Below are 27,579 nucleotides of genomic sequence, written 5' to 3' on the forward strand. Positions count from 1 at the left end.
GAAGGCAAAAGATCTAGAATTATCATTTAATAACTGAAACTATTATTTCCTGTTTCTTTCAACACAAGACAAAACCAAAAAACTTGTTTACCAAGGTAAAAATATTCCCAATCATTTTGTGTAATTTAGTTATTGGTCGTTACCACAAATCTCATAGTCTTTGCAAACCCTTTCACCTACTATTTTTCTTTTCTAGTTAAAGTACCACAATGAATATACAGCTTGGTGGTGCTCTACAGTCACTTCCACGGAGTACCTAAATAAGTGATTGATTACAAACTTTCATGAGGATATAGTAATAGGATTTGGGAGTTGACTGTGGGACATCTCTACAGATGAGGTTCAGGAAAGTGCCGTGAATGAAGCCCCCATTAGCATTTACTGCAGTGGTATAATTGCCTATTTGCTGATCTCTATCAAGAGGACTGAAGCTGTGCTTTCATCTCTGGATTTGGACTTAGGAATCACCAATCAGTCTATACCATGAAGTAGATGTTAAGTAATTATCTTCTTTGGAGGGAAGGAGGGTCCAAGATAGGGTTTCTCTTGTGTAGCCCTGGCTGTCACATAATTAGCTCTGAAGACCAGGCAGGCCTCCATCTCAGTGATCCACTTGCCTGAAGTAATTAAATGTTGAGTGAATTATTCAGACCCCAATTCCTAGCTCTAGCTTGATGCCTGCTTGGTCTATTTTTCAGAGGTGGTCACTGGGATTAGGGTCCCAGGGCCTGAAAGCCCAACAAAATGAATGTGTTGACTGTCTAGCTTAGCTGTGAGAAGAGCTGAGTGCATTTCTTTGACACATTTGAGGTCCCGGAAATGATCCTTTGCACTTGAACTTTCTAGAATCAGGGTCGACATGAATGAGGACAGGGCAAAGATTGGGCAAACACTAACAAAATCATTTACCTATGGGGATTGGAGAGATGGCTCAGTGGTTAAGAGCACTGGCTGCTCTTCTGAGAGATCTTGAGTTCAATTCCCAGCAACTATATGGTGGCTCACAACCATCTGTAATGGAATCTGATCTTCCCTTCTGATGTGCATGAAGACAGGGTGCTCAAATACATAAAATAAAATGTTAAAAACCATTACATATAGCTCAGATGTCCCCAGGATCCAACATCCTGTAGAGACAAACAAGGTCTTCCTTAGTACCAGATAGATTTCACAAACTCTTCAGCTCCCTTTTCCATTTAGGTGGTCCTGGAAAATGCTCCTATGCCAGGCGAGTGTCCTACCACTCACCTACATCCTAGCCCCAAAGACTCAAAAGCTGCCTTTGGTACCTAGTACCGAGAATTTCCCTAGGCCCTTGGTGATGGTCCATCTCACCGCTCTACCTTAACTCTCTCTCTTACTCAGCCTCCCACATTCTCGAAGCTACCAGACCTTACCTTCCTTTACCAGCAGAGAAACACTCCGCCTCTTCTGTTCTCTGATTTTTGTTTTGTTTTGTTTTTTGTTTTTCGAGACAGGGTTTCTCTGTGTAGTCTTGGCTGTCCTGGAACTTACTCTGTAGACTAGGCTGGCCTTGAACTCAGAAATCCACCTGACTCTGCCTCCCAAGTACTGGGAATAAAGGCATATGCCACCACCGCCCAGCTCTGTTCTCTGATCTTGAAGGGTCTCAAAGCAATACTGTCAGTCAAAATGTAGTCAAAATACCCTCTAACATACACAGCTCTCTCATCCTCAGGACATGGACTTGCTAACAGGAACCATTAGTGAAGGGTTTCAATCATCTCTGTCTAGAACCAACGCTTATCCCTCAGCCCAGCTGAGTTCTGCTCATCAAACCCAACCACTTTTTCCACCCACAGTCACTTTTCTCTTGGGTCAATGGGTTCTCTTTTCCAGGCTCACCAAGTACAACTCTTACAAAACATATTATATTCGGTTATATTGAAAACAATAGTAGTCTTTTCTATAGTAAGTAAATGAGGAGCCAATGGTTACGTTTAGGACCGAACCAGTATTAATGATAACAGAAATCTTCAGAAGTGTGACCATACAAACCATTTTCGAAATCACACACTTGACATACTGTTACCCACCATTCGCATACCATCTACAGTGAGGTACACAGGCAAGAGTCAGAGCCGAGTAACTTTTGTTGTTTTTAAAAACAGATACTCCTTACTACTCCAGGGCAAGTAAGGATCTGAACTGACCCATTTCTCACAGTGTATCTCATCCCCACTGGAGCAAGCAACCGAGCAGTTTAAAAAATAGACTTTAGTTAGGCCAGGCGAGTGTATCCATCCATTCCCACTCACTCATTCCAATAGCTGTTCAGTAACTGCTCTGCGTGAGGCACTGTGCTGATAATGGAGACATCAAGAGCAGAGAAACGTCATTCTCGTCCATCAGTAAGCGTACAGAGCGTGGGGGAAAGAGGCGCGTAACGACAAAGCAGCACGGTGGCACAGAACACAGATGTGAGCCGCCAACTGCCAAGGAGGTTCAGAGGTGATGCTGGAGCCCAAGGATAACCTCATACCGGAGTAAAAGCGAAAGCTGAGTGCTCTATAAATTGCCACTTCATGATATGGTCACATATGAAGACTGCAGTCTCTGCAAACTGAGCTGATCCTGCTGCTACAAATTCAAAATGGCAAAATAAAAGATGTGCAAAAGGTGAGACAGGACCTCATGTAGCCGGGCTCTCCTTGAACTCCTGTGTAGCTGAGGGTGGCCACGAATTCATCTTCCTGCCTCTCGCTTCAGAAGTGCTAGTATTACAGAGGCATAGTTCTTTAGTGAGACTGCTTCCTGAAAGGACTGGGAAATTTCTCTTAATCTCCTTCAGAGAGAATAAAAAGGGCATGAAGGCACAAAATGGGAATCTGAAATCCAACTGCAGAAGTTACTCATGCCACTGAGGCATTATGGAAACCTCCTGAGTGCCAGAGAATTTATGCAGTTACAAAACAGAGCACAGCCACTGGCCTCCTTCAGACTCCAGAGGAAGCAATCGCTGTGGTATTTTTCACAAACTCCAAAGGATTTCTACATAAAAATAAAGCAACAGAATCAAACCTAAAATAACTTCAGAGTTGCTTGTGTATTGTACTAGTTCCAAACGATGGATGGTCTGCTCCAAATAACAGGACAAAGCATCTTCAGATGGACACAGTCCATTTCACAGTGATAACACACGTAGATGACCCGAGGCACAAGCTGTGACTGATCATAGGAAAACGATGGTTAGAATGCAGTTCCAAAGCCTTATCTCATGATTCCAAAGAGCTGAGCTGTTTCATTTCTGCTCATTACACACATACTAGATCTTTCTCAAGAGTCCCTCTGGCTTCAACATGATAAGGAAAACTGGATGTTTGGCTTGTCCAAAAGTGTTCAAGGTACAGGCATCATGATCATGGTATTTCACCACAGAGCATCTCAGATCCACTGTCAGGATTCTGGTCCTGGGATGGATACTACAGTTCAGTTTTCAAACGTCTGGGAACGATCTGATAATAATCTTTTCTTCTTGTTACATTATAGGACAGGAATTTGGAATAGTCAGTCAAGAGGTTCTCCCAGTAACAGGTGATGTCATCCATCTGCAAATGGTTTATGATGAACTGGCTTCCCCTGGACAGAAGATTAACAAGAATATTATATATCACAGGCTACATATGGTTGAGTACTTTATCATGAGCCTCGTTCCAAGTATTTTATTTGAATTAACTCAGCTGTTTCTCACGAACAACCGTATAACTATCATAATCCACATGCATTTAGGAATAAATTTAACATTTGTTTCTTAAAAGCAAGCATTGTTCCAGCTAATATTCATTTTTAAGCACTTGAGTTTTGTTGTTTTGTTTTGGTCCTGGTTTGGCGTTTTGAGACTTCTGACTCTTTCATATGACTCACTTCATAGCCCAGGCTATCCTGGAACTCAAAGCAATTCTCCATTCAGTCTCTTCATTGCTGGGATTTTAGGTATGAGTCACCATGCCCAGCTAAAAACATCTGTCTTAGTTCCTCTTAGACTGAGGTCCAGGGCCTGGAGAGGGGCTGGCTTCAGTAGTTAAGAGTTGGGACTCTTACAAAGGAACATGCGTGCCTCTGATTCCAGCTCTAGGGGTTCCATGCCCCTGATCTCTGACCTGGGCACTTGCACTGACATGCACACACTATTTGCACATAGACACGCAAATACACATACAACTTAAAAACAGATAACTCTCCTCTGAAAGGCTGGAGTCTATTTGTCTAGCTATGGAACACTTGTGAAAGTGTGAACTATTTGCCTCCTGGGAAGCTTTCACTCTGGACTATCTTCATAATGAAGCTGAGGTGTGGACATTATCATGGTAACTATATGTAGACAACTTTAGGACAGATGAGACTGACAAGAAGGGACAAATGAATAGAGCTTACCTTTTAGCAATTTCCTGAGCGATATCATCATTCGCTTTTACAAACTGCAACAGCTCCCTAAAAGGACAAGAACCACAACACTGTAGAGGTTGGGGAGGCAGGGGGATGGCTCAGCTGCTAAGGTAGTCTCCACTCAGGGACCTGGGTATGGTGGCTTGTGCTTTTAATTCCTGTGCTAGTAAGGTAGAGGCTAGTGGAAACCTGGAGCTTGCTGGCCGCTAGCCAATTCTCAGGGCAAGCCCAAGGTCCCAGTGAAAGACTCTGTCTCAAAAAGAACAAAATGTATGGCCCCTGAAGAGTAACAGGTAAGGTTGACCTCTGGCCTTCATACACACACGAAAATCATGAGCTTTTAAAATGTAGGTCATTCTCATTAATACCAAAGCAGAAAGACAACTGATAAGTCTGTAGATATGTAGGTTGAACATAATTTCTTTAAAGCAAAGAGATTAGGATGCCTAAAGAAAATAATAGCAAAAAAAAAAAAAAAAAAAAAAAAAAAAAGCTAAATACAACAAAACCAGGAATGGTGTGGGGCATGGTGTATGCCACTATTCCCAGCACATGGAAGGTAGAAGCAGGAGGATTAGAAGTTTAAGGCTACCTTGACTATATGCAAGTTTGAAGATAGTTACACAAAACCATGACTCAAAAAAAAAAAAAAAAGGTAAAGATAGATTGTTGGCTCTCACTATTATTTATTATGCTAATTCTATTATATAGGCTTGAGATATTTTTGAGAAAAAAAATGTATGACAATAATAAAAAGAAATCAAGTATGAAAAATGATTTCTGGGGCCAGTAAAATGGCTCAGCAGGTGGCAGCAGAAGCCTGACAGGCTGAGTCTACCCTTGAAGCCTAGGTGAAAGGCTGGATGGGGCAGTGTGCATCTGCAACTACAGCAAGAGGCAGGGACAGGGAAATCCGGCAGGAAGCCGACGGCCAGCAAGACTTGTATGCAGCACAGCAGCAGAAACAAGAGACACCGCCTCAGCCAGGTGGTGGGCAAGACCAGACTCCGGGAAGTCATTCTCTGACTATCACACATATGCAATGCAACGTGCGTATGCTCCGTCACAGGCGTCCATTCCCTCTGCTTCCACCCAATGTATGAATAAAAAATTTTAATTCCAAACTTATCTCCAAATTCTTGTTCTAGCCAGAGGACAGAACTGGGTTCCCACTTCTGGCCCTTCTCCATACCTTTTTCTATCTCCTCCCATCATGAATGCGACTATCTACAAGGGCTTCACTTGGGCCAACTCTTCCGCTGTACCTGAAATCCTAATGGCAGCACGACAAGGCCAAATCTACCCTCAGTTGTTGAAAGATCAAAGCCTTTTCAGTTCATCAGCATGTTACGTTGAAAATGGCACTTTAAATTAAAGCACCGTGTCATGGTTTGCGTATGCTTGGCCCAGGGAGTGGCACTATTCGGAGTGGCCTTGCTAGAATAAGTGTGTCACTGTGGGCGTAGGCTTAAGACCCTCACCCTAGCTTCCTGAAAGTCAGTATTCTGCTAGGAGCCTTCAGATGAAGATGTAGACCTCTCAGCTCTGCCTGCACCATGCCTGTCTGGATGCTGCCATGCTTCTGCCTTGATGCTGATGGACTGAACCTCTGAACCCGTAAGCCAGCCCCAGTTAGATGTTGTTCTTTATAAGACTTGCCTTGGTCATGGTGTCTGCTCACAGCAGTAAAACCCTAACTAAGACACACCTCAACTTAAATTTATAACCTACCTAAATAATGCACAACACTATACAATGTGTACAACAGGCCAAGTATTTCAAGGAGGAGGAAGCTTTCACTTGAAAATGAAATCATCCCGAAAACGTAAGTGGCTGTACTTAAGATGAGTGCTTACTGGACATTGGAGAGGTCGGTCTTGACTGGGATGTAGTGAACCCATGGCTTTAGTTGTGGGTAGAAGAACTCCACCCACTCATCACCAACATGGAAGACCAGTGAACCGCACAAGAAGAGGTGTTTGAACCGGAAGCTTGCAGCTACACCTCGAAAATTAAATAGGTATCTGGAAAAGAGAAAAAAAGCACACTTCATTTTGTACAGCTGCTACCAGAACAGGACCTTCCCCCATGCCTCCTTTCCCTCACTCCCATCTCTGCTTTGATGATTTCTTCCTTCCCTTTCTAATTATATCTTTCATTTTATTGTTTGAGACAGGAGATGCTGGCTAGTTGTGAGCTTGACACCAACTAGAGTCATTTGGGAAGGATTCTCAATTGAGAAGCATCCTCTATCAGTTTGCCTACAAGCAAGTCTGTAGGGCATTTCATTGATTGACTAAAAGCCAGATTGATTGGGAAAGCCCAGCTCACTGTGGGTAGCGCCACCCATGGACAGGTGGTCCTATATAAGGGCTATAAGGAAGGGGGGCTGAGCAGGCCATGGGGAGCAAGCAGTAAATAGCACCCCTCCATGGCCTCTGCTTTGGTCCCTGGCTTCAGGTTTCTGCCGTGAATTCCTGCTCTGATTTCCCCAGATGATGAACTATAGGCTATAAATTGGCATAAATCCTTTCTCCCCAAGTGGATTTTGGTCATGGTGTTTAATAACAGCAATAGAAACCGCAACTATAACGTGGCCTCACGTTTTACCTTGGGCTGGCCTTGGCCTCCCAGAACTCCTCCTGCCTTATGCTCCCAAGTGCTGAGACTGTAGGCATGGAGCCCCATTCTCAGTCTTCAAGGACACATCAGTATGTATCTGTGGAGTTCCCATACACTCCTGGCTTTTCCTGGGTTGGAGTTGCAGGTTGTTCCAGGAATGTCAGGTAAACAAGAGGAAATAGTTTCTCCAGAAAGAATATGAGGCCAGCAGCAGTGTGCTGGGTGGAAAACAGATAGGAAGTAGTATTTCAGAAAGAAATAGTAGGGTTTGGTTTGGTTTGGTTTTTGTAGATTTCAAACATACATGAAAAATTTTCGTTCAATGATGTACATTAAAAACAAAAAATAAAGTAAATTTTTTTTTTTTTGTTTGGTTTTTCGAGACAGGGTTTCTCTGTAGAGCTCTGGCTGTCCTGGAACTCACTCTGTAGACCAGGCTGGCCTCAAACTCAGAAATCCACTTGCCTCTGCCTCCCAAGTGCTGGGATTAAAGGGATGCGCCACCACGCCCGATTCGTAAATAAATATTTTTCAAAAACACAAAGAACGCTGGGCATGGTGGCACATACCTTTAATCCCAGCACTCGGAAGGCAGAGGCAGGTGGATTTCTGAGTTCGAGGCCAGCCTGGTCTACAGAGTGAGTTCCAGGACAGCCAGGGCTATACAGAGAAACCCTGTCTTGAAAAACCAAAAAAAAAAAAAAAAAAAAACCACAAAAAACAAATAAAAAAACCACCACCAACAAAAAACTGGATTGTACAAATGGTTCCGCAGGTGCTCACATTAAATTTCCAGAGCCCAGAGGGTGGAAGAGGAGAACCATCCCCAGTGAGCTGTAGTAGGATGACCTCCACATGAATACGGCGGCACACGTGCACTCAACAGGAGATAAATACATGTCAAAATAGATTTTGAAAAGAAAAAGCTCCACACTGGGCATAAGGGAACGTGCCTGCAATCCCAGCACCGGGAAGGTGGAGACAGGAGGATCAGGAGGTCAAGTCAGCCTTAGCCAGAGACCGAGTTATACAGTAAGTCAGGTTCCAACCCTTTTGTTTCCCCTTGTGTAGTTCAAGTCAAAGAGGGTCCCTCTTCTCGGACATCATCCTCCTCTTCCAAAGTGCAGGAGATCAAGCCTAAGCCAATCCATCCTCAAAGAGAAGCTCCCTGGAAAAGCCCTCTGAGAAAAGGCTGCTTTCTTCTCAGCATTTCTCATGTGTGTGCCTGCCTCTAACAGAGGAGCACCTACCCTACATTACGCTCCCGCTGGGGGTAGCCATTGTCCTGACCTCCAAGTCCCATCCTAACTGTCCTCCAAGCCTCAGTTTACCTTCTTAGCCAATTCTTGGTGCTGGTGTTTCATTGTAACGTTTGTCTGTTTGTTAAATGATGGGACTGAACCTAGGGCGTCCTGTATGCTGAGCAAGCACATGTCTACTACCATGTTGTAGCCGCAACCCTCATCATAACAGTTACTACTGGGATAAACATGTAACTAACTATGAGGAAGGAGAAGGAAGAGAGGGAGGGCTGGAGGGAGGGCTGGAGGGGGCGGAGAAGTGGAAGTCTTACCTGTATTTGCAGTGATCTATGAGGTGTACATCCTTAGCGGCTGGCTTTCCCAGAGTATCCTGTGGGTGGACAGGAAGTTATCACCACGAGCAATAGCAGTTATGGGCAGATGCAGTGTTAAAACAGTTCACCAACATAACCTCATTTAACCATCATAAGGAACCTAACACTCCCAGGAGACGTTATTATCTTCACTAGACCAGAGGTTTCAAACGGGGACTTATTCAGTGTCAACATGATCTTAAATAGCAACAACAAGGGTTTGACTCGGGTGTATTTGGTTTTATAGTCTAAGCTCACCTGAAGTCATGCTACCTTCCTTTGAACTAAGAGGCCATGGTGTATAGCCCACCTCACTGTGTGACACACACACACACACACACACACACACACACACACACACGGTCATAAGTGCTGGCTGGCTTATGGGGCTTACGGTTGGAACTCACAAAGACATTTGTCAGGCCTAGAAAGTCTTGACAAATAAATATGCAAGCCACTGCTACCATTTCACTAGGTGGCATGATACTTCTCACAAAAGCCCAGATCTGTGGCCTGGCTTGGCAGCCCAGACCATGCCTGTAATCCCAATGGGGATTGAAGTTGAAGTTCAAGTGAAGGTGGAGGCAGGATAATCAGGAGTACAAGGTCACCCTCAGCTACATAAAAAACTCAAGGCCAGTTTAGGCTACAAAAGACCCTATCTCAAAATCAATACATCAATAATAAAAATCCAGCTTTCTAAATTTTCTCAAAGAAAAATGATGATGATGATGGTGATGGTGGTGTTGGTGGTGATGATAATGCAGATTGTGGTGGCTTAAATATGTGTAGCCCATGGGAAGTGGAATTATTAGGATTGAATATGCTTGGCCCACAGGAAGTGGCAGTATTAAGAGGTGTGGCCTTGTTGGAATAGGTGAGGCCTTGTTAGAGTAAACTCCTCCTACTCAAGCTTCGCCCAGTGCAGAAGAGAGTCCCCAAAAAGGGTCCCCCAAGACAGAACTCGGCTCCTTCAGCACCATGTCTGCCTGCATGCTGCCATGCTTCTCACCATGCTGACAATGGGCTGAACCTCTGAACCTGTAAGCCAGCCCCAGTTCAATGTTTTCCTTTTAAGAGTTGCCTTGGCCATGGTGTCTCTTCACAGCAATGAAACCCTAACTAAGACACAGATCTAACACAGCAAGCTCTTATCCCTACTTGGCAGCAGTCATCTGGAGTTGTCCATCCTCTGCCTGACCCTTTTCTCTTTACTTCCCTCTCTCCCTCCACAGAAGAGGCTGACAACATGTGCGCTGAATTAATGCACTCTTTCATTTCTTTGTTTCTGCTCTCCTTTCCCTGTCTTGCTTTTCCGGACAGGGTTTCATAGCCCGGGCTTGGCTCAAAGTCATTAATATGAGGATGTCCTTGAATTCCTATTATTGTTATCCAAAGGCTTCTTGAACTCATTTGCTCCCGTTTGATTAAAACTGTATAACGTAGGCTAAGGATGCAGCTGGAGAGTTGGCTCAGTAGTTAAAAGAGAACTCGCTGCTCTTGCGGAGGAGCTGGGCTCAATCCCAAGCATCCTCGTGGCGGCTTACAAATGGCCGTAACTCCAGCAGTCACCAGGCACATACAAGTGTGCACACCCAGGCTTGCAGGCAAAACACTCATACACATAAAATAAAAAAATTTAAACTAAAAAATAATAGACTAATGGTGTGTAGCTCAAGGCTAGAGTGTTTTTCTAGTATTCCGAGGCAAGGGTTCAAATCCCAGTATAGGAACACAACAAAAATGTACACACGAAACTTATGTAAAAAAATGCATCCACTACAGATACACAGTGAGGTTTTCTCCATGACGCTGAAAGCTTTCTTCTTATTGTTGAAATTGCAAACGAGGAAATTAGGACTTTATGTTCGTTCTTATGGCAAGAAGTCAGTCAGGACAGATGGACCTCAGAGCTAAAGGCCACATTTCTCTGATTTTAATGAAATGAAGATTCCTGGAACCTGGGCCCCAGAGTTAGTCACTGAGCTCATTGTTTAAGCTCTTGGGGTGTGCTCTTCAGCAACTGAGAACCATTCCTGTACACCAGGGATTGGTAAACGACAGCCCACGGCACCACACAGTGCTATAGAACCAATGGATTAGATATTTTCATTTTCAAGTGACTGGGGAGAATCAAGGGAAAGAAAAATATTTTTGATATGTGAAAATCCTATAAAATGCAGGAGTAGTGGCACAAGACTTTAATCCCAGAACTCAGAAGAGGGAGATGGATCTGTGAGTTCAAGGCCAGCCTGTTCTACATACTGAGTTCCAGGACAGCCAGGGCTACATTATGACACCCCGTCTCAAAGATAAAAACAAGGGCTGGAGAGATGGCTCAGTGGCTAAGAGCACTGACTGCTCTTCTGAAGGTCCTGAGTTCAAAGCCCAGCAACCACATGGTGGCTCACAACCATCTGTAATGAGATCTGGCACCCTCTTCTGGAGTGTCTGAACACAGCTACAGTGTACAATAAATAAATAAATCTTAAAAATAAAAACAAACAACAACAAAAAAAAGAAAAAAATTACATAAAATTCAAATTTCATATGAAATCCAGATTTTGGTGTCCATAAATACTAACTAGGAATAGTCACAATGTGAGAGCTGCCTCTGCTACAGCAGGCCATGCAGTAATGACCTGGGTAGCCCCACATTTACTATCTGGCCACTCACAGGAAAAGCTTACACTCAACTCTTGAGAGTTGCTGACACCCAGCATAGCAGCGCGAGTGAACCCTGGGAGACAGCGATTTACACATACGCTAACACCATCGCAGGGAATCTGCTCTGCGCTCATCTCACCACTGAGAGGAAGCCTAATCTCAAACTCTACCCAGATGGCAACGTTCTTAGAGTCAGCACTGCTGTGGTTCGAGTCAGACGGTTGCTGATTACTTTCATAGACTTCCAGGCCTGGTTTTTGGTGTACTCGGCATCGACGAGCTTTGGATTTTTCCGAGATAGGAGAATGAGAGGATCTCTTTCTGGGCTTGTCCTACAGAGAAAACACAGAACATAAATCTATGTGGCCTATACCATAATGTCCCCAATGCCTATGCAGCATTTAGTGCCAACTATGCCACTGGCACAGATGGGATAGTTCCACCGGGTCTGGGTCGGTAAAGGAAGAGGACCCTGGGTAGTGCAGCATCTTGGTTGCTCAGGCTATCCCACTTTACCCATAAAGACAGGGAGTGTCAAGCCTTTCTTTACTTACATCCAGGTTTGTTTTAAAACAGGCTCTCAAGTAGCCCTGGGGGTTTGGATATGCTTGGCCCAGGGAGTAGCACTATTAGGAAGTGTGGCCTTATTGGAGCAGGTGTGTCACTGTGGGTGTGGGCTTTCAGATCCTCATCCTAGCTGCCTGGAAATCAGTATTCTGCTAGCAGCTTTCAGATGAAGATGCAGAACTCTCGGCTCCACTAGCACTACGCCTGCCTGGATGCTGTCATGCTCCCAACTTGATGAAAACGTACTGAACCTCTGAATCTATAAGCCAGCCCCAATTTTAAATGCTGTCCTTATGAGAGTTGCCTTGGTCCTGGTGTCTCTTCATAGCAGTAAAACCCTAACTGAGACACCACGGTATCCTCAAAAATCATTAAATGTGGCCTTGAACTCCTGATCCTGACTAGTGAACTCTCAATCACTAGTATTGATTAGTGAACTCTCAATCACTAGTATTGATTAGTGAACTCTCAATCACTAGTATTCTTAGTGTCAGTTACCACATCTGGCCTGCATCTGATCTTAAGAGTATGATTGTACTAGCTAGTTTTATGTCAGCCTGTCAAAAGCAAGAGTCACCAGAGTGAAGGGAGCCTCAATTGAGAAAAATGCCTCCATAAGATCCAGCTTAAGACATTTTCTTAACTAGTGATCAATGGGGGAGGGCCCAGCCCTCTGTGAGTGGTCCCATCCCTGGCTGGGGTGGTGGTTCTGAGTTCTATAAGAAAGCTGAGTGAGCAAGCCAGGAGGAGCAAGCCAGTAAGCAGCACCCTTCCATGGCCTCTGCATCATCTTCTGCCCCCAGGCTCCTATCCTGTGTGAGTTTCTGCCTTCATGGCTTTTGATGATGAACATGGGACCATGAGTGCAATAAACTTTTTTCCTCCCCGAATTGCTTTTGGTCATGGTTTTTTTGCCACAGCAATAGTGACCCTAACTAAGACAATGATGTTCTGGTGACTGTATCTCTATTTCAGGGAATGGTTTTCCTTTTTGGAAGCTTCATCTAATGCCTACCATCACTGCTACTCACATCAGTGTGGCTACATAATTGCTATTTACCAGAACAGCTACATGGCCTTTGCTGTGTATGCATTGTAAAGTCTAATATAACACTTAAATTTGAAAACCAAGCTAGCCGCGGTAGCACACACCTTTAATCCCAGCGTTCAGGAGGCAAAGGAAGATCTCTGTGAGCTCAAGGGCAGCCTGCACTATATACATGGTGAGCTCCAGGCCAGCCAGGGCTACAAAGTGAGACCCTCATCTCAAAATATACAAACAAAAAAAGGCAAGAGCTAGGCACAGTGACTACATGCTTATAATCCTAGCTACTTGGAAAGCAAGCAGGTCTCAAGTTCAAGGATAATCTCGGCTATATAGGAACAAAGGTGAGAATCAGAGAATTAGTCTGAAGGATGGGTGTTGGCCCAAGTGTATTCTCAAGTCCACTGTCCAAGCCAGGTGGATGGAAGATAGATAACTCTGATAGACAGCACACCACCACAATAACTACAAACTCTTCCCCCTTCACGGCCTTCCTCTTTACCCATTCCACAGACATTGACCCTGTGTTTACCCAGCAGGTGCTCTCCTCAGCACGGGGATAGGAGGCAGAACACCACAGCCAAGAGTCTCCATTTTTCTATCCTGTCTTCCTGCTCCATTTCTCCTAGCCTCAGTCTATGACACTGAGCACTGTTGGGCAGCCACAAGGTCTGAGGACAAGAATGCCCAGAGACCTGGTGAAGGTAACTCCTGCTGTGTTAACCACCTGAGACTGAAGCACAATGACGCTGCTTCTAGGGAACTGGAAACAGGAAAAGGATACCCTCTCTGCTCGGCAGGTGGCGCTCTATGAATACCCATTCAGTACCGCTGTTGGGTGGGAGGGACCGCCTTTGAATTGTGAGTGGTTTGGCAAGCAAGCCTCCTAGTTTGCTTTCTATTGTGGTGGTAACACCAGGACCAAAAGCTGGAAAGGGTCTGATCCGCTTGCATATCCCCATCATAGCTGATCTTTCAGGGGATAAGGGAAGAAACTCAGGCAAAAGCAGGAACCTCTGAGGAAAGCCACTTACTGGCTTGTTTCCAAGGCCAGGATCAAGTTCAGCTGCTTTTCTTTTTTTCTTCCTTTAAAGATTCATTAATGTATTTAATGTATATGAATGAGTACACTGAAGCTGTCTTCAGACACACCAGAAGAGAGCATCAGATCCCATTAAAGATGGCTGTGAGCCACCATGTGGTTGCTGGGAAAGGAACTCGGGACCTCTGGAAGGGCAGTCAGTGCCTTTTCTTAACCCCTGAGCCATCTCTCCCATCCCATCAGCTGCTTTTCTTATATCTCCAAGGACCACGGACACAGGGGAGGTACTGGGCCCTCCCACATCAATCACCAATCAATCAAGAAAATGCCCGTTAGGACATGCCTATACACCAATCTGATTGCAGTATTTTGTCAACTGAAGTTACCTCCTCCCAGGTGACTCGAGTTTGGGTCAAGTTGACAAAAAAACTAACCACCACCACAATTGAATTCTTTAGTCTAAGATCTTGCCAATCCAAGTCTCTGTTGTTGGTGGTGGTGATGGTGGCTGTTTTGAGACAGGGTCTCACTGTATAACTCTGGCTGGCCTGGAACCCACTATGTGGACCAGGCTGGCTCAGAACCCAATATTAAAGACATCCTGCCTCTGTCTCTTGAGTGCAAGATTACGATTGTGCATCACTATGCCTGGCCACCATTCCACATTCATTTTTTAACTATCTTAGCAATTCCTTTGAGCAACAAGATACATTATACCCTTAAGGTAACATCATTATTACAGGTCTAAGAATATAATCACCTTGATCCTCGGAAATATGCTGTAGAATTTTTCTTTTCCCACGGCCATTGCGCTGCTGACCTAAAAATACAGATTTTTGATTAGTTTTGGAGCTTTTCCCTAGACTATGTATGTTTTAACCATTTTTTTCTTTTTTTTAAGATTTATTTATCTATTTATATATGTGAGTACACTGTAGCTGTACAGATGGTTGTGAGCCTTCTTGGGAATTGAATTTTTAGGACCTCTGCTCGCTCTGGTCAACTCCGCTCACTCAGTCCCTGCTCGCTCTGACCCAAAGATTTATTTATTATATGTAAGTACACTGTAGCTGTCTTCAGACACTCCAGAAGAGGGTGTCAGATCTCATTATGGATGGTTGTGAGCCACCATGTGGCTACTGGGATTTGAACTCAGGACCTTCAGAAGAGCAGTCAGTGCTCTTAACCGCTGAGCCATCTCACAAGCCCGTTTTAACCATTTCTGAAGGTTTGTTTGGAATGTTGTACCTTTAAATAAATCCATTCAAGGCTACTAAAACAAGCCATGAACAAAACCACAAGCCCTTTCGCTAGCATTTCAGCAACCTGAAGGAGCTTGGTGGGAACAGCTACAAACTCACCAACTCAGTAACATTAACTCACACAAGCAAAAGTGCACAGGGTCCAAGCAGCGCGCACAGGACTACTTGGTTGGCACAAACAGGGTTCCCTCTCTAAGTAGAAGGCTATTAATAAAACTAGCGGGTGACAAGAAATGCAAAGGAACTGGGTGAAAAGAGAATTCATGTTTGGGGAATAAAGCAAGGATCGCCAGAGGTATATACTCTGCCATCTCAAAGGACCTTGGGCTTCTTAAAGCTTCATGAAGTGCTCTCGAAAGAATAAAGTCCGGAAAACACAGCAGTTAGCAAGTGTGATCGTGACCAGACTTCCTCGATGAAACTCACATCACTTTAACTGCCTTTGCAGAGCCCCACCCACCCTGCAGAGCCCCACCCACCCTGCAGAGCCATCTCTGCAGCGCCTTCCTCTGTGAAGGGGAAGACTCAACTGGAGTAGATGAGAGCGGCGGGGCTGTGTCGGAGAAATGGGGAGCCCGGGCTGTGGGCTCTAGAGGTCTAGGTAGAGTTCAGGTCTACAGCGCCAAGCTTCTCGTTCACACCCTGAGAGAGATGCTTGGGGTTTCCAGGGCCCCGAGCTAACCTGGCCCACCTTTTCCCCCTTTGGTTTCCATTCTGTGACAGGGTCACATGTAGCCCAGGCTGGCCTTGAACTCTTGTTCCTCCTTCCTCCACCCTCCCAGGTGCTAGGAGACAGGGCAGTGCCAATATTGGCCGGCTTTCTGTGGTGCTGAGAAATAAACCAGTGTGTGCTGGAGAGGCAGGCCACCAACTGAGCACATTTCCAGTTCCATCTTTTCATTTGGAACAGGATCACACTGCACACTGTGTATTGAAGGCTATGTGGCAAGACCCACAGCCTAGGGTGGTCTTAAATGCGCTCTTCCTGCCTCAGCCTTCCTAGTGCTGGGATTACACCAGCTCTTTGCCACCAGGCCTGGCTAGCACTTTCTTTTTGTTTTGTTTTCTTTTTGTTTTGATTTGCTTTGTGTGCGACTGGCTCTCACTACACAGCCTTGGCTGGCCACCACCACTTAGCGCAGGCTGTCCTTGAACTTGCACTGAGCCCCACCTGCTCCTGCCTCCAGAATGGCAGGATGGCAGGCCTGTACCACCCCTTGTGACAACTCTTAGCTGATTCTCCAGCCCGAGGCCAGAACTAGTTCTTATTCTTAAACACTATGCACTGATTGGAGAGTTTTGTCTTTTTGTACTCAATGGGAAATGACACAGGCATTGTTCTAAATTCTATGGTGAAGCATAAAGACGAAAAGAATAAGATCCAAAGTATAACATCTGGAATCCCCTTACAGCTACGCAAGACTCCAGAGAGGAAGTTCTCGGGGCTGGAAAGAAGGCTCCACAGTTAAGAGCATGTGCTGCTCTTACAAAGTACTGAGTTCAGTTCCTAGTACCCACGTCTGACAGCTCACGACGGTCTGTACCTCCAGCTCCAGAGAATCCCACACCCTCTTCTGGCCTCTGCATTGTGCATAACCCCACACAGAGACACACATAATTTAAAAGAAAGAAATCATTTTAAAAAAGAAAACGGGGGAAAAAAAAGCAATTTCTTTCCCCAGCTCTATGTGGTGGTCCCTACGTAGAAGCCCAGCCCTTGGGAAGGAAAAGCAGAAAGATGAACCATTCAGGTCATCCTCGACTGCACAGGGAATCTGAGGTCAACCTGGGCTGTGGCTCAAAAATAAATGAAATAAAACGAACCGCTCTTGCTGGGCGGTGGTGGCGCATGCCTTTAATCCCAGCACTGGGGAGGCAGAGGCAGGTGGATTTCTGAGTTCGAGGCCAGCCTGGTCTCCAAAGTGAGTTCCAGGACAGCCAGGGCTACACAGAGAAACCCTATTTCAAAAAAACAAAAAACAAAACGAACCACTTTCTGTTCAACTCTCCACATAGCTGAGTTTTTCTCCTGTTTTTCACAGTGCTAGATACCGAGGCGAGTACCCTGTACATTCTAGGCATGCGCTGCCACTGAACCACGTGTGTAGCCCTCGTGGGCACTGATTCTGTTTTGGCTACATCTGGAAACATTTCTGAGGAACTGTAACTGGCATTTAGTGGGCAGAGGCAAGAGATGTTCGATATTCTGTAAGGAACAGACCAGCTCCTTACCACAAGGAATTACCCAGCCCAAATAGCAGTACTACAAAGACTGACAAGCAGGCTTGATGTAAGAGAAGGCAGGCCGTCTGGGGTTTTGTTTTGTTTTTAACACTTTCTGTGTTTTAATCAGTTCCCTTTGAATCTCGGGCCATACTTGCAGGAAAATATCAAATTCAAGGGGACCTTGTTCTGTATAGCAAGACTGAATATATGAGCAGGGAGTCTTCGGAGTAACACACATGCTGTACACATGAGTGTAAAATATAGCTGGTTTAGGAAGTTTAGATGATCAGACCCTGAGAAGTACAATAGGACGGAATCAACAGGCTAAGGCATGTCTCCACTATGAACAGAAAGGATCTGGAATACAGGTGTCCGTAATATACCTAAGGGTCCACTACAAGCCATCATTAACACCAAATACCAAGTACACGCCAAGTAATTTTTACAAGCCAGGCAGAGCAGTATCTACCTTCAATATTAGTATTTGGGAGGGCAAAGCCCAGTATCCAGGTGGATTAGGGGGTTGAGCCCAGCCTGAGCTGATGGCACGTCCAAAGACAGTCTGGGTTACAAAGTGGGACCCAGATTGGAGAGATGGCTCAGCGGTTAAGAGCACTGACTGCTCTTCCAGAGGTCCTGAGTTCAGTTCCCAGCAACCACATGGTGGCTCACAACCATCCGTAATGGGATCTGATGCCCTCTTCTGGTGTGTCTGAAGACAGCTACTGTGTACTAATATAAATAAAATAAATCTTTTTTAAAAAAAAAAAAAAAAAAAAACAAAAACAAAGTGAGACCCTGTTTCAACAAATTATCTATCCCTCCTTACAATAAGGTCAGTTGATTTACTTTCATTATGATAGTGATTAAAAGTATGGTGGCTCGTCTGTCATCCCAGAAAGAGTGAAACTGGAGGATTAATTGAGTTATTACTTAGCCAGGATGGGGTACGGAGTGAGACCCTATATCCAAAAAAAAAAAAAAAAAGTTAATTCTCTCTTAAAGAACGATTAAAATGGGGGCTGGAGAGATGGCTCAGAGGTTGCTCTTCCGAAGGTCTTGAGTTCAATTCCCAGCAACCACATGGTGGCTCACAACCATCCGTAAGGAGATCTGTCGCCCTCTTCTGGAGTGTCTGAAGGCAGCTTCAGTGTACTTACATATAATAAATAAATAAATCTTAAAAAAAAGAACGATTAAAATGTAAAAAAAATAATAATAAAGGAAAATAGGCTGGCTCAGTGCTCAAGAGTACCTGCTGCTTTTGCAGACTCACAACCCAGCCTCCAGGTTTAGAAGATCTGTGCCCTCCTCTAACTTCTGCAGGCACCAGGCATGCACACATGGGAGTTCACACGCAAACATGGACGGAGACACTCATACACATACAAACAGATCTTTTAAAAGCTTCAAGAGTCTCCTAACCCTTCTCTTGGAGGCCCTGCTGACGATCTAGGAGAGATTCTTCTTGCCCCTTTCTAACAGACAGTGATTTTTTTTCCATTCAAAGACGGGGTCTTATGATTTCGAGGCTGTCCTCAAACTCATTGCATAGGTGAGGTTGGCTTTGAACTCCCCTATCTCCATCTCCCCAGCTCTGGGATTACGGGGCATAAGCCACTATATGCAGTGCTGGAGGTCAACCCCTGGGCTTCATACATACTAGGCAAGTGTTCTACCAACTAAATTATATCCTTAGGCCCAACATGAATATTTATACACAGGCAAAACTGCCTATGCTATGAACAGTCTCCTCACTTTTATGGTGTGTGTGTGTGTGTGTGTGTGTGTGTGTGTGTGTGTGTGTACAGCTTTGTGTACAGTCGCCTGGAAGTACTTGTGTACAGTCGCCTGGAAGTACATATTGGTCCAGAGGAAGATAACAGATGTCAAGTCTTTATTCCCTTGAGACATGTTCTTTCTCTGAACTTGATTTTCACCATTTTGGCTAGATGAGCTCACCAGTGAGCTCCCAGGACCCACCTGTCTCTGTCTGCCTCCCTGAACACTGAGGGTTACAGGTACACACAACCATGCCTGAATTTTACATGGGTGCTACAGATCCAAGCTCAGACCCTCATGTTATACAGCAAGAACTTGTATCTACTAAGCCATTGAGCCCAGGCAGTAATCTTAATGACTATACATTCTACTGCTCACTTCAAGAAAACTCACAGAAACAAAACCTTTCTAAAGGACCTACCTTAACAGGTCTTCTCTGAAGAGGTCCCACCGTCCAAGACCTGTAGGATAAAGTGGCCACACAGCAGGGCCCCCTTCCCAAAATGTCCACGCAGGATACATGATATCATGGTACTCCGATGTCTTTGAAGGAAACAGAAAGGCACATTTTATGTAAGTTTTGGAAGGAAATGAGAAGTAGCTGGCTGCATTCTTTTTTTTTTTCTTGCATTCTTTATAGAGAGTTGGGACAAATGCTTTCACAGTGCCCACCTGCCAGAGAAGTATTTTATTTGTCCAGGTCTACATTCTAGGCATTAGATCTGGGTACAATACAGCTCACTGATACAGTGCTTACCTAGCATACAAGAACCCTGAGTCCAATACCCAGCACCACAGAACAAAACATCACATTATGACTGGACTACAGGCATTTAAAGGCAAGAATTACCATGGGTTAAAAGTAAAAGACTCAGCCGGGCAGTGGTGACGCACGCCTTTAATCCCAGCACTGGGGAGGCAGAGGCAGGCGGATTTCTGAGTTCGAGGCCAACCTGGTGTACAGAGTGAGTTCCAGGACAGCCCTGTCTTTAAAGAAAGTGATAGACCTCCTGAATCCCAGAAATTTTAATCATATTAATCATTAAGGTCAAGTTTTTCAGTTCCTCAAAATTCTGGAGGGTTTCCTTTTTTTTTTTAAAGTGTGTGAGAGATAATATTCCCAATTATGAATAATCAGTTGTCAAAACATAACTACTGTTACATCCTGGTGTTTCCCTGCTTTACCAGTTCTGAGTTCTTTCCCAGGGGGTATTTTGAGAGTAAGAATCAGGAAATACCACTAATTATAGTTGTCTGAATGCTGGCCCTTCCTCTTCACCGGTATAAGCAAGTGCTCTACGTTATATGTTCTATATTAAAGGCACATGTATTGGGAAGCTGCTCTCAGGTGCGTTCACAAGCTCCGAGGACAGAGGCCAGAAGGAAAAGAAAGAGAGAAAAAGCATGCACACAGGAGGAAAAGGAGGGAGGGGGAAGAGAGACACAGAGAGAGAGAGAGAGAGAGAGAGAGAGAGAGAGAAGAGAAAACAGTGTGATGGATATTTAACAAACACGATCTGATGTCACCCAACACTGTGTGTGTCACCACTGAGCTTACACTGGCTCTTCAATAAATCCTCGGCTGCTCATTGATCAGAAGGGCCAAGGGGAGAAGGGGAGAATACAGGTAGAGTCTAGTTATAAACATCTCGTGGGCAGTGTTGGATGTTGCTGTTTTGAGATAGAAGATCTTGCTGTGTATCCCTGGCTGGCCTGGAGCTTACTATATAGACCAGGCTGGCCTCAAATGTAGTGATCTATCCACCTCTGCCTCCTCTTGCTGGGATTACAGGCAGAAGCCACCAAGTCCAGCTCACACGTTTGGTAAAATCTGAAAGCCTCTGTTGCCGCTTCATGGCTACCTGTACCTTGTGACGACCCATAAGCCCTAATCCACTGTTTTACTGCAATGCGCACCTCTTGTGTGAGGTGCCTGCCTGGCTGGCTTCTCTCAAACACTTAGAAAACAGCACAGAGCCCGGCGTGGTGGCGCACGCCTTTAATCCCAGCACTTGGGAGGCAGAGGTAGGTGGATTTCTGAGTTCGAGGCCAGCCTGGTCTACAAAGTGAGTTCCAGGACAGCCAGGGCTACACAGAGAAACCCTGTCTCAAAAAAAAAAGAAAGAAAGAAAGAAAAAGAAAACAGCACACGACTCATCTAGCATGCCCAACAAAGCCGGCGAACTCTACTTCTGCCCTCGGACAGTGCAGTCAGTGACTGTGAAAAAACGGAGGGACGTGGAAATGAAAACGAAGCGAGCAGACCCGTGGGCATACTGGGACCAGCCACTTTTGAAAAATCCGTGTGAAGCACTTACAACACAGGCAATAAAGTCTAGAGAGAAAGTGAACCGTAACAAAGAAGGAACAGGGTGGCCGAGAGACCGAGAGGAAGTATTTGCCTTGAGTGCACTGAAGACCAAAGTTCCAGACCCCAAACCTACAAAAAGCTGGGCACCGTGGCACAGAGTGGATCCCTGGGGCTTTCTGCCCCCTCAACCCCACGCCAAGTGGCTTCATCAGTAAGCCCCAGGCCAGACTCAAAAATGAGACAGACATCTCCTAAGGCATGATGCCAATGGCTGACCTCTGGCCTCTCCGTACACACACATACATCCATGTGCAACACAGAAACAACAGCACAAAGTAAGAATACTGCTTTAAGAAGCCAAACCAGAACAGACGTTCCTTCTCCCAAAGATTATGGATCTTTAAGTCTCCCCATCCTACTCTGAATGCCCGGGTTCCACAGAGGACCCCTCCCTCCTTGCCAATATACCATTTTCATGAACCCGAGCTAGGACAAGCTGTTTTCTGCCCCAAATTCTCCAAGTCTGTACTTGTTACCCAATTCCTTCTATCCTCCCCAGTAGGACACACACCCCACCCCAGAACTTCCTCCTCCCCACTCTTATGGTTTCCCTAGGCCTATCTGAACAATGCACTGTTTAGGCACAAACCACGTGGAGTTACCCAGCACGGTCACGGTCACTGTCAGCTACGCTGGGTGCCTGGGATACAGACATTGATAAGACAGATGGTACCCAGCACTATGGCTACTGTATACAATATAGGAATGCAAGAACTATTTTTTCCAACAGAAGCATTTCCTAACCAAGAGTATGAGCTTTCCTGGATCCTTCTCTGAATGCTCTACATTCCTACAGCACCTCGCTCCCTAGCCCTACCTTTGGACACAGAGGCCATTTTACATTCTTCGATTCTCTTTCTTCAGTCTTATTTTATGACAAAGGCTAAGTTCACTCCTGGGAGAAGCCCTCTTGCCCATCCGGGAGAACCCTCAGCTCCCATGAGCCCCTTCCCGTGCTCACCTTACTGAAGGAGAAGACGGGGATGGTAGGCTCCATCCATTTAGGAACCTGAGGATAATCTCGGACATTGATTACCATTTCCATGTCAGGGAGGCGATGGATGACTTCCAAAATAAAGTGTTCCACGCCACTACACCTGTTAGCCAGACAAAAACACAGGATCATCAGAGCAGTGGCTGCAGGCTGTAGGAAGGATCCTGACATTAAAGTGAGGGGGGACAGCGCACAGATTACCAGCCCACCGCAGCCCCCTGAAAGCAATGCTTCTAAAGGGATTACTACATGGGGCAGGTTACCCTTCCTTACCTAAACTGCTCCAACAATCCTAACTTTGAAGAGAATACCATTTCTACTCATATAACTTCTCTATTGGCCACCAGGTTTTTATTTCCTCAACACAGAATAGTTTAATTAGTAGAGGAAATACAAATTTTAATACAGAAACTGGAAGACCTTATTTTCTCTTTGAGTTCCTTGGCCTTCCTTCTCACCCACAGACACCGTTATAGCTTGGATCTGGTCCTCCTCAGCTTTGCCTCTGGGAGCTGATGGTAAAGGGTTTAAGAGGTAGGTGGTTTTAGATCACAGATGAAAAGGATCACTGCCCTCAAAGGAGACTGAGAGCGGTTGTGTCCTCCCTCCCTTCCCCACCCCCTCCCCTCATTCCCGAGTGACAGGGGGTAAGTAGGTTTCTCTGCCCTGTACTACCCTCCAGGTTGTGTAACTACAGGCTCCAAAAGCGAGAAAGCCATCTGACCACAAACCGAAAGTCTTGAATCTGTGAGCCAATGTAAAATTTCCCCTCACAGTTACTTGTCTCGGGTGTTCCGTGACAGCATCAGAAAGCTAACTCTGATAGCTTTTTTTCTTTCTACTGTGACTAGGTCTTGAGGAGGGAAACCTTTCATACCTTCAACCTAAACACAGATCATTATCAAAATAAGTTCTGCAGAGGCAGGCAGATGTCTGAGTTCGAGGCCAGCCTGGTCTACAAAGTGAGTTCCAGGACAGCCAGGGCTACACAGAGAAACCCTGTCTTGAAAAAAAACCAAAAAAAAAAAAAAAAAAGTTCTGCGATATGGCGTTGACACAATCAGGAAGACCACAGGGCCACTTTCGGATTAGACTCCCTAAGAAGCTTCAGAGAATGTACTTATGTATGTATTTATGTATTTGTTTATAAAGGAGTGAAAGGGAAAATGCTTAGCTTGTTTCTGCCCTATTCTTTGACATCCTAGCTAGCAACATTCTGGAGGAACATCTGACAGACTGATCAGAATTTTCTGGCAACATGGCTAGCCTGAAACTTAGCATATAGACCCTGTGGCCTCAGATTTTCCCAAGACCCAGGATTACAGCCACCGTGCCAGGCTAAAACAGTTTTACATACACGATGATAACTACCAAAATAAAGTCAATGGTTCATAAACATCACATGCTCAACTGTATTAGTAATAAGGAAGTCTCAAAGAAACCAGTCAACGTTTAACAAGCTGATCGGCAAAGATTTTAAAAGTCTAATACACAGGACTGTGTTAGAGGGTGTGAGGTCTACTTTAGAGCATGGAAGCCAGACATGGTGGCACACACCTTTAATCCTAGCACTACGGAGGGGTAAACAGAACTCTGAGTTCAAGGCCAGCCTGGTCTAGTAGCAAGTTCTAAGCCAACTAAAGCTACATAATGAAATGCTGTCTCAAATAAATCAGTAATTTAATTAATTAAAATATCATTTAAACGTATGGGAAACGAAACCAAAAGACATTACTTAGCCTAGTTATTCTGGGAATTTAGCCCACATGTGTACATGAATGTACATGACCAGCACATTCTAAGGTGTATGGATAAGAATGCTCACTACAGAGCTGACGACTGCTCTCCCAGAGGTTGTGAGTTCAAATCCCAGCCACTCCTGTGATTTGGGGGCTGGTGAGATGGCTCAGCGGGTAAGAGCACTGACTGCTCTTCCGAAGGTCCTGCGGTCAATCCCAGCACCACATAGTGACTCCCAACCATTTATAACCAGATCTGATGCCCTCTTCTGGTGCATCTAAAGACAGCTACAGTGTACTTATGTATAATAATAAATAAATCTTTGGGCTGGAGCAAGCAGTGACTGAGAGATTGGGGTTGACTGGGGTTGACCGAGGTTGACCGGAGCGAGCAGAGGTCCTAAATTCAATTCCCAACAACCACATGAAGGCTCACAACCATCTGTACAGCTACAGTGTACTTATATACATAAAGTAAATAAATAAATCTTTTTTTTTTAAAGCATGCTCACTCCAGCAATGGCCATATTAGTTGAATTTTGCAGGGGTGTTGTAAGGAGTAATTTAAATATTCTGCTAGAGGACTAAATGAAGAAATCTGTACAATGAGTAATTACTATGAGGCCATGAAAGCAGGCCTGGCCCACAACGGACACTCCTAAATCCCTCTGCTTCACTTCCCCCTGAGCCCACATCCCCCTGCCAGGTTTCATCAGCCTGTTCCCCACAGCTTGTGGCAACAGGCAAAGAAGAGAAGGGACAGAGCCTAAGCCATCATAGCTAATGATGTACACTAGGCTTACAGAAAATGGCTGGCATACCAAAAAGAAAAAAAACAAATTCCTGTAGCTGGTTCCTAGGAGTGTGATCAAGTCAGCCTCCGTGTACTAACAGTGTTAGAGGACCCCAGAGGATACCTGGAGGGAAACATGCAGTCATCTTCCCTGAATAACCGGTTCTTAATGATCTGGTAGTGGGTTCCTAGCTTCCGCCTGACCACCTCAGCCATCATCTTCCTGGAGATCCCACCTCGGAAAGGAGTCAGGTCCTCTTCTATGACGCTGTGCAAGAACAATGGAAAACATCGAGCCAAAGCAGGCCACGAGGTTGAGGACGCCATCCCATCTATCCCCAAGAGTTTTGTTTAGAGGATACACTAAGCAGGGGGGAGAGCAGGGGATAGGAACGAGCCACTCTTCCACAAGAGCACCATGGATAACTGAGAAATATCAAACTTGGGAGCATAGGCTGCAGTCACCAGGGAGCAAATCACATCCCTTCTCAACTTCAGCACAGAGTGAGTTTCAGTATCATCAGCATCTTTGAGGGATCAAATAAAAAATGAAGAGCTAGGACTGCTATTTAGCTGATGGACTATCAGAGGGGTTACGTGGCTTGCCCTGAGGGGTAGTCGGCCTGCTTTCAATGTACTGAACTAACCCTGCCCAAACGTGCATACCTTAAAGATAAAAACCAAGAGGAAATACTGATTAGATGATAAACATGCTCGTTCCTTTTCATGTGCAGTTGCAGACAACTAGCACCAGAGAGAATAATAACAAGACATGAACTCTGGACCTAAGAAGCTTTCAAGAGAAATAGAAGAAATAGAAAGCACATGTTGCTAAAATACCATAGGGAACAGAGGCAATGTGGAGAACACCGAGCCTCTCCCATCCCAGAGCATTTCCATACATTACGAGAGCCATCTAAGGTCTCAAGACATGCTTAGATCACTAATAACTGCCATCAAGATCTCTCAAGGGACTTAGCGAAGGTCCCTACAAGAATCCAGCTCTCAGAGACACACCAAGGAACTCACCCGTGATAGCAGCTGCAGTTTTGACTTGAACATGGTTCATAATTCTCCAAAGCCCTGTTAATTTGGTCAAGAAATACTTTCCATTTTGAGCCTTCAAAAAGTGAAGGAAATGAGAGTTAACAGAATAAATGCCCTTGGCATTCGTATTTGCCAAGCACCAGGCAGAAGCAACAGAAGACCAACACTTGGAGAAATCCCCTTCCTTTCCCAGTAGTGGAAATGCCAAGAACGATTCTTTGTGTAACTTGTCGGGGCTTGAGTCAAGTCTGTTCCTCTACCTGCGCCATCAGGTATCTAAGAAATTGGAAAAGTCACAAGCTATTAATGTTTGGCCTTCAGTAGGTTATGGAGACACCGGACTTCGACATGGATTCTCACCTAATCAAACTGAACCCCATCGAGACAATCAACGCAAACTCAAATCCTCCCTCATCTGTTTTGTCCTAATAGCTAGCAAGTGCCTCCCACCCTCCTCTGGGGAAGCACGGAACAGCGTTCTGCTGTAAACAGGGAACATCCCTCTCTTCCTACCATCCCCAATTCTGGAGGATGGGGGTTACTCTCTGGGATCCAGGACCAGAAGAAGAGGCCCACCAAACACCTAGGCTCGCCCCCGCCCGCTGTCCAGCTCGCGTTGCAGCCGCACAGCATCCTCCGCGCGCCGGGGGCCACAGCGAGCACCCAGGGACCCGAGCGGACCCCGAGCCGCGGCGGTAAGCTCGGCCCCGCCCGGAGCCCACCTGAGTCCTTCTGGCGGCCCTGCACCGGGCACAGGAGCAGTAACAGCATCCATGCCCTAAGCCGAGAGCCCGCCCGACGCTCCATCACCCGCAGACCACTGCGGATTCCCACCCGCACGCCGGCGGAAGCGCCGCCCAGCAGAAGGATGGCGGCGGACGCCACGGCACGTGGGAGCTGCCCTACACAAAGATGGCTGCCGAGCCCGCCCCTAGGCCTCCGGGAGCCTGGCATGGGAAATAAGGCAGCAGGAAGCCCATTCGGGTGGCACATTTAATAATGGTCAGTTCTGTGACAAACCGAAGGTTGGAGGTAGTTTGTTTTGTGCTTCAGCTATACACAGAGCTTAGGTTAAATCATTCCTTGGCTAGGTCACTCCAGAACACCAAACTACTTATTTATTGATCGTATTGAACGGATGTCCCCAAAAGGTTGCACAGGTCCATTTATAATAGGAATTTCTAGCAATATAACACAAATAGGCCGTGTTAAACAAGCCCTTGTTTTGTACTGAGGTTTGTGATAGGCTGCAAAAGACCATACCAAACCAGATTATCAATAAACAAATTGGATGCCAGGCAGTGGTGGCGCATGCCTTTAATCCCAGCACTTGGGAGGCAGAGGCAGGCGGAAATCTGAGTTCGAGACCAGCCTGGTCTACAGAGTGAGTTCCAGGACAG

The 27,579-nt window shown here is 45.4% G+C and overlaps 1 protein-coding gene across 7 annotated transcripts; it reads right to left on the reverse strand.

Annotated features, from left to right (window-relative positions):
* Positions 1-1,876: 1,876 nt before the first annotated feature.
* Positions 1,877-27,076, reverse strand: Poglut1 (protein O-glucosyltransferase 1). 7 transcript variants are annotated; one of them, NR_153380.1, is made up of 11 exons: positions 26,902-27,075; positions 26,162-26,252; positions 25,257-25,400; positions 22,568-22,703; positions 19,657-19,778; positions 14,726-14,785; positions 11,482-11,643; positions 8,603-8,661; positions 6,264-6,431; positions 4,396-4,452; positions 1,877-3,600 (listed from the first exon to the last, which is right to left on the reverse strand). NR_153380.1 is itself a non-coding variant. In NM_172380.4 (11 exons), exons 1-11 carry the CDS (start codon positions 26,984-26,986, stop codon positions 3,444-3,446), a joined length of 1,179 nt encoding a protein of 392 aa, NP_759012.1. In that variant the 5' UTR covers positions 26,987-27,075; the 3' UTR covers positions 1,877-3,443. The 7 variants fall into 7 exon arrangements, 4 of the variants coding, with proteins under 4 accessions (NP_759012.1, NP_001287756.1, XP_030104950.1 ...); NM_172380.4 differs by having other exon boundaries at positions 11,544-11,643; NM_001300827.1 differs by having other exon boundaries at positions 11,544-11,643; positions 26,162-26,455.
* Positions 27,077-27,579: the final 503 nt, after the last annotated feature.

Source organism: Mus musculus, chromosome 16 (assembly GCF_000001635.26).
Source record: "Mus musculus strain C57BL/6J chromosome 16, GRCm38.p6 C57BL/6J".
NCBI classification, from domain to species: domain Eukaryota; kingdom Metazoa; phylum Chordata; class Mammalia; order Rodentia; family Muridae; genus Mus; species Mus musculus.

Coding starts and splice junctions, on each gene's coding strand:
- Poglut1 (NM_172380.4), bottom strand. CDS start 26,986: ATGGAGCGTCGGGCGGGCTCTCGGCTTAGGGCATGGATGCTGTTACTG. Junction 26,253..26,901: donor GGGCCGCCAGAAGGACTCAG/GTGGGCTCCGGG, acceptor CACTTTTTGAAG/GCTCAAAATGGAAAGTATTT. Junction 6,432..8,602: donor ATAGATCACTGCAAATACAG/GTAAGACTTCCA, acceptor TCTCTTTTCCAG/ATACCTATTTAATTTTCGAG.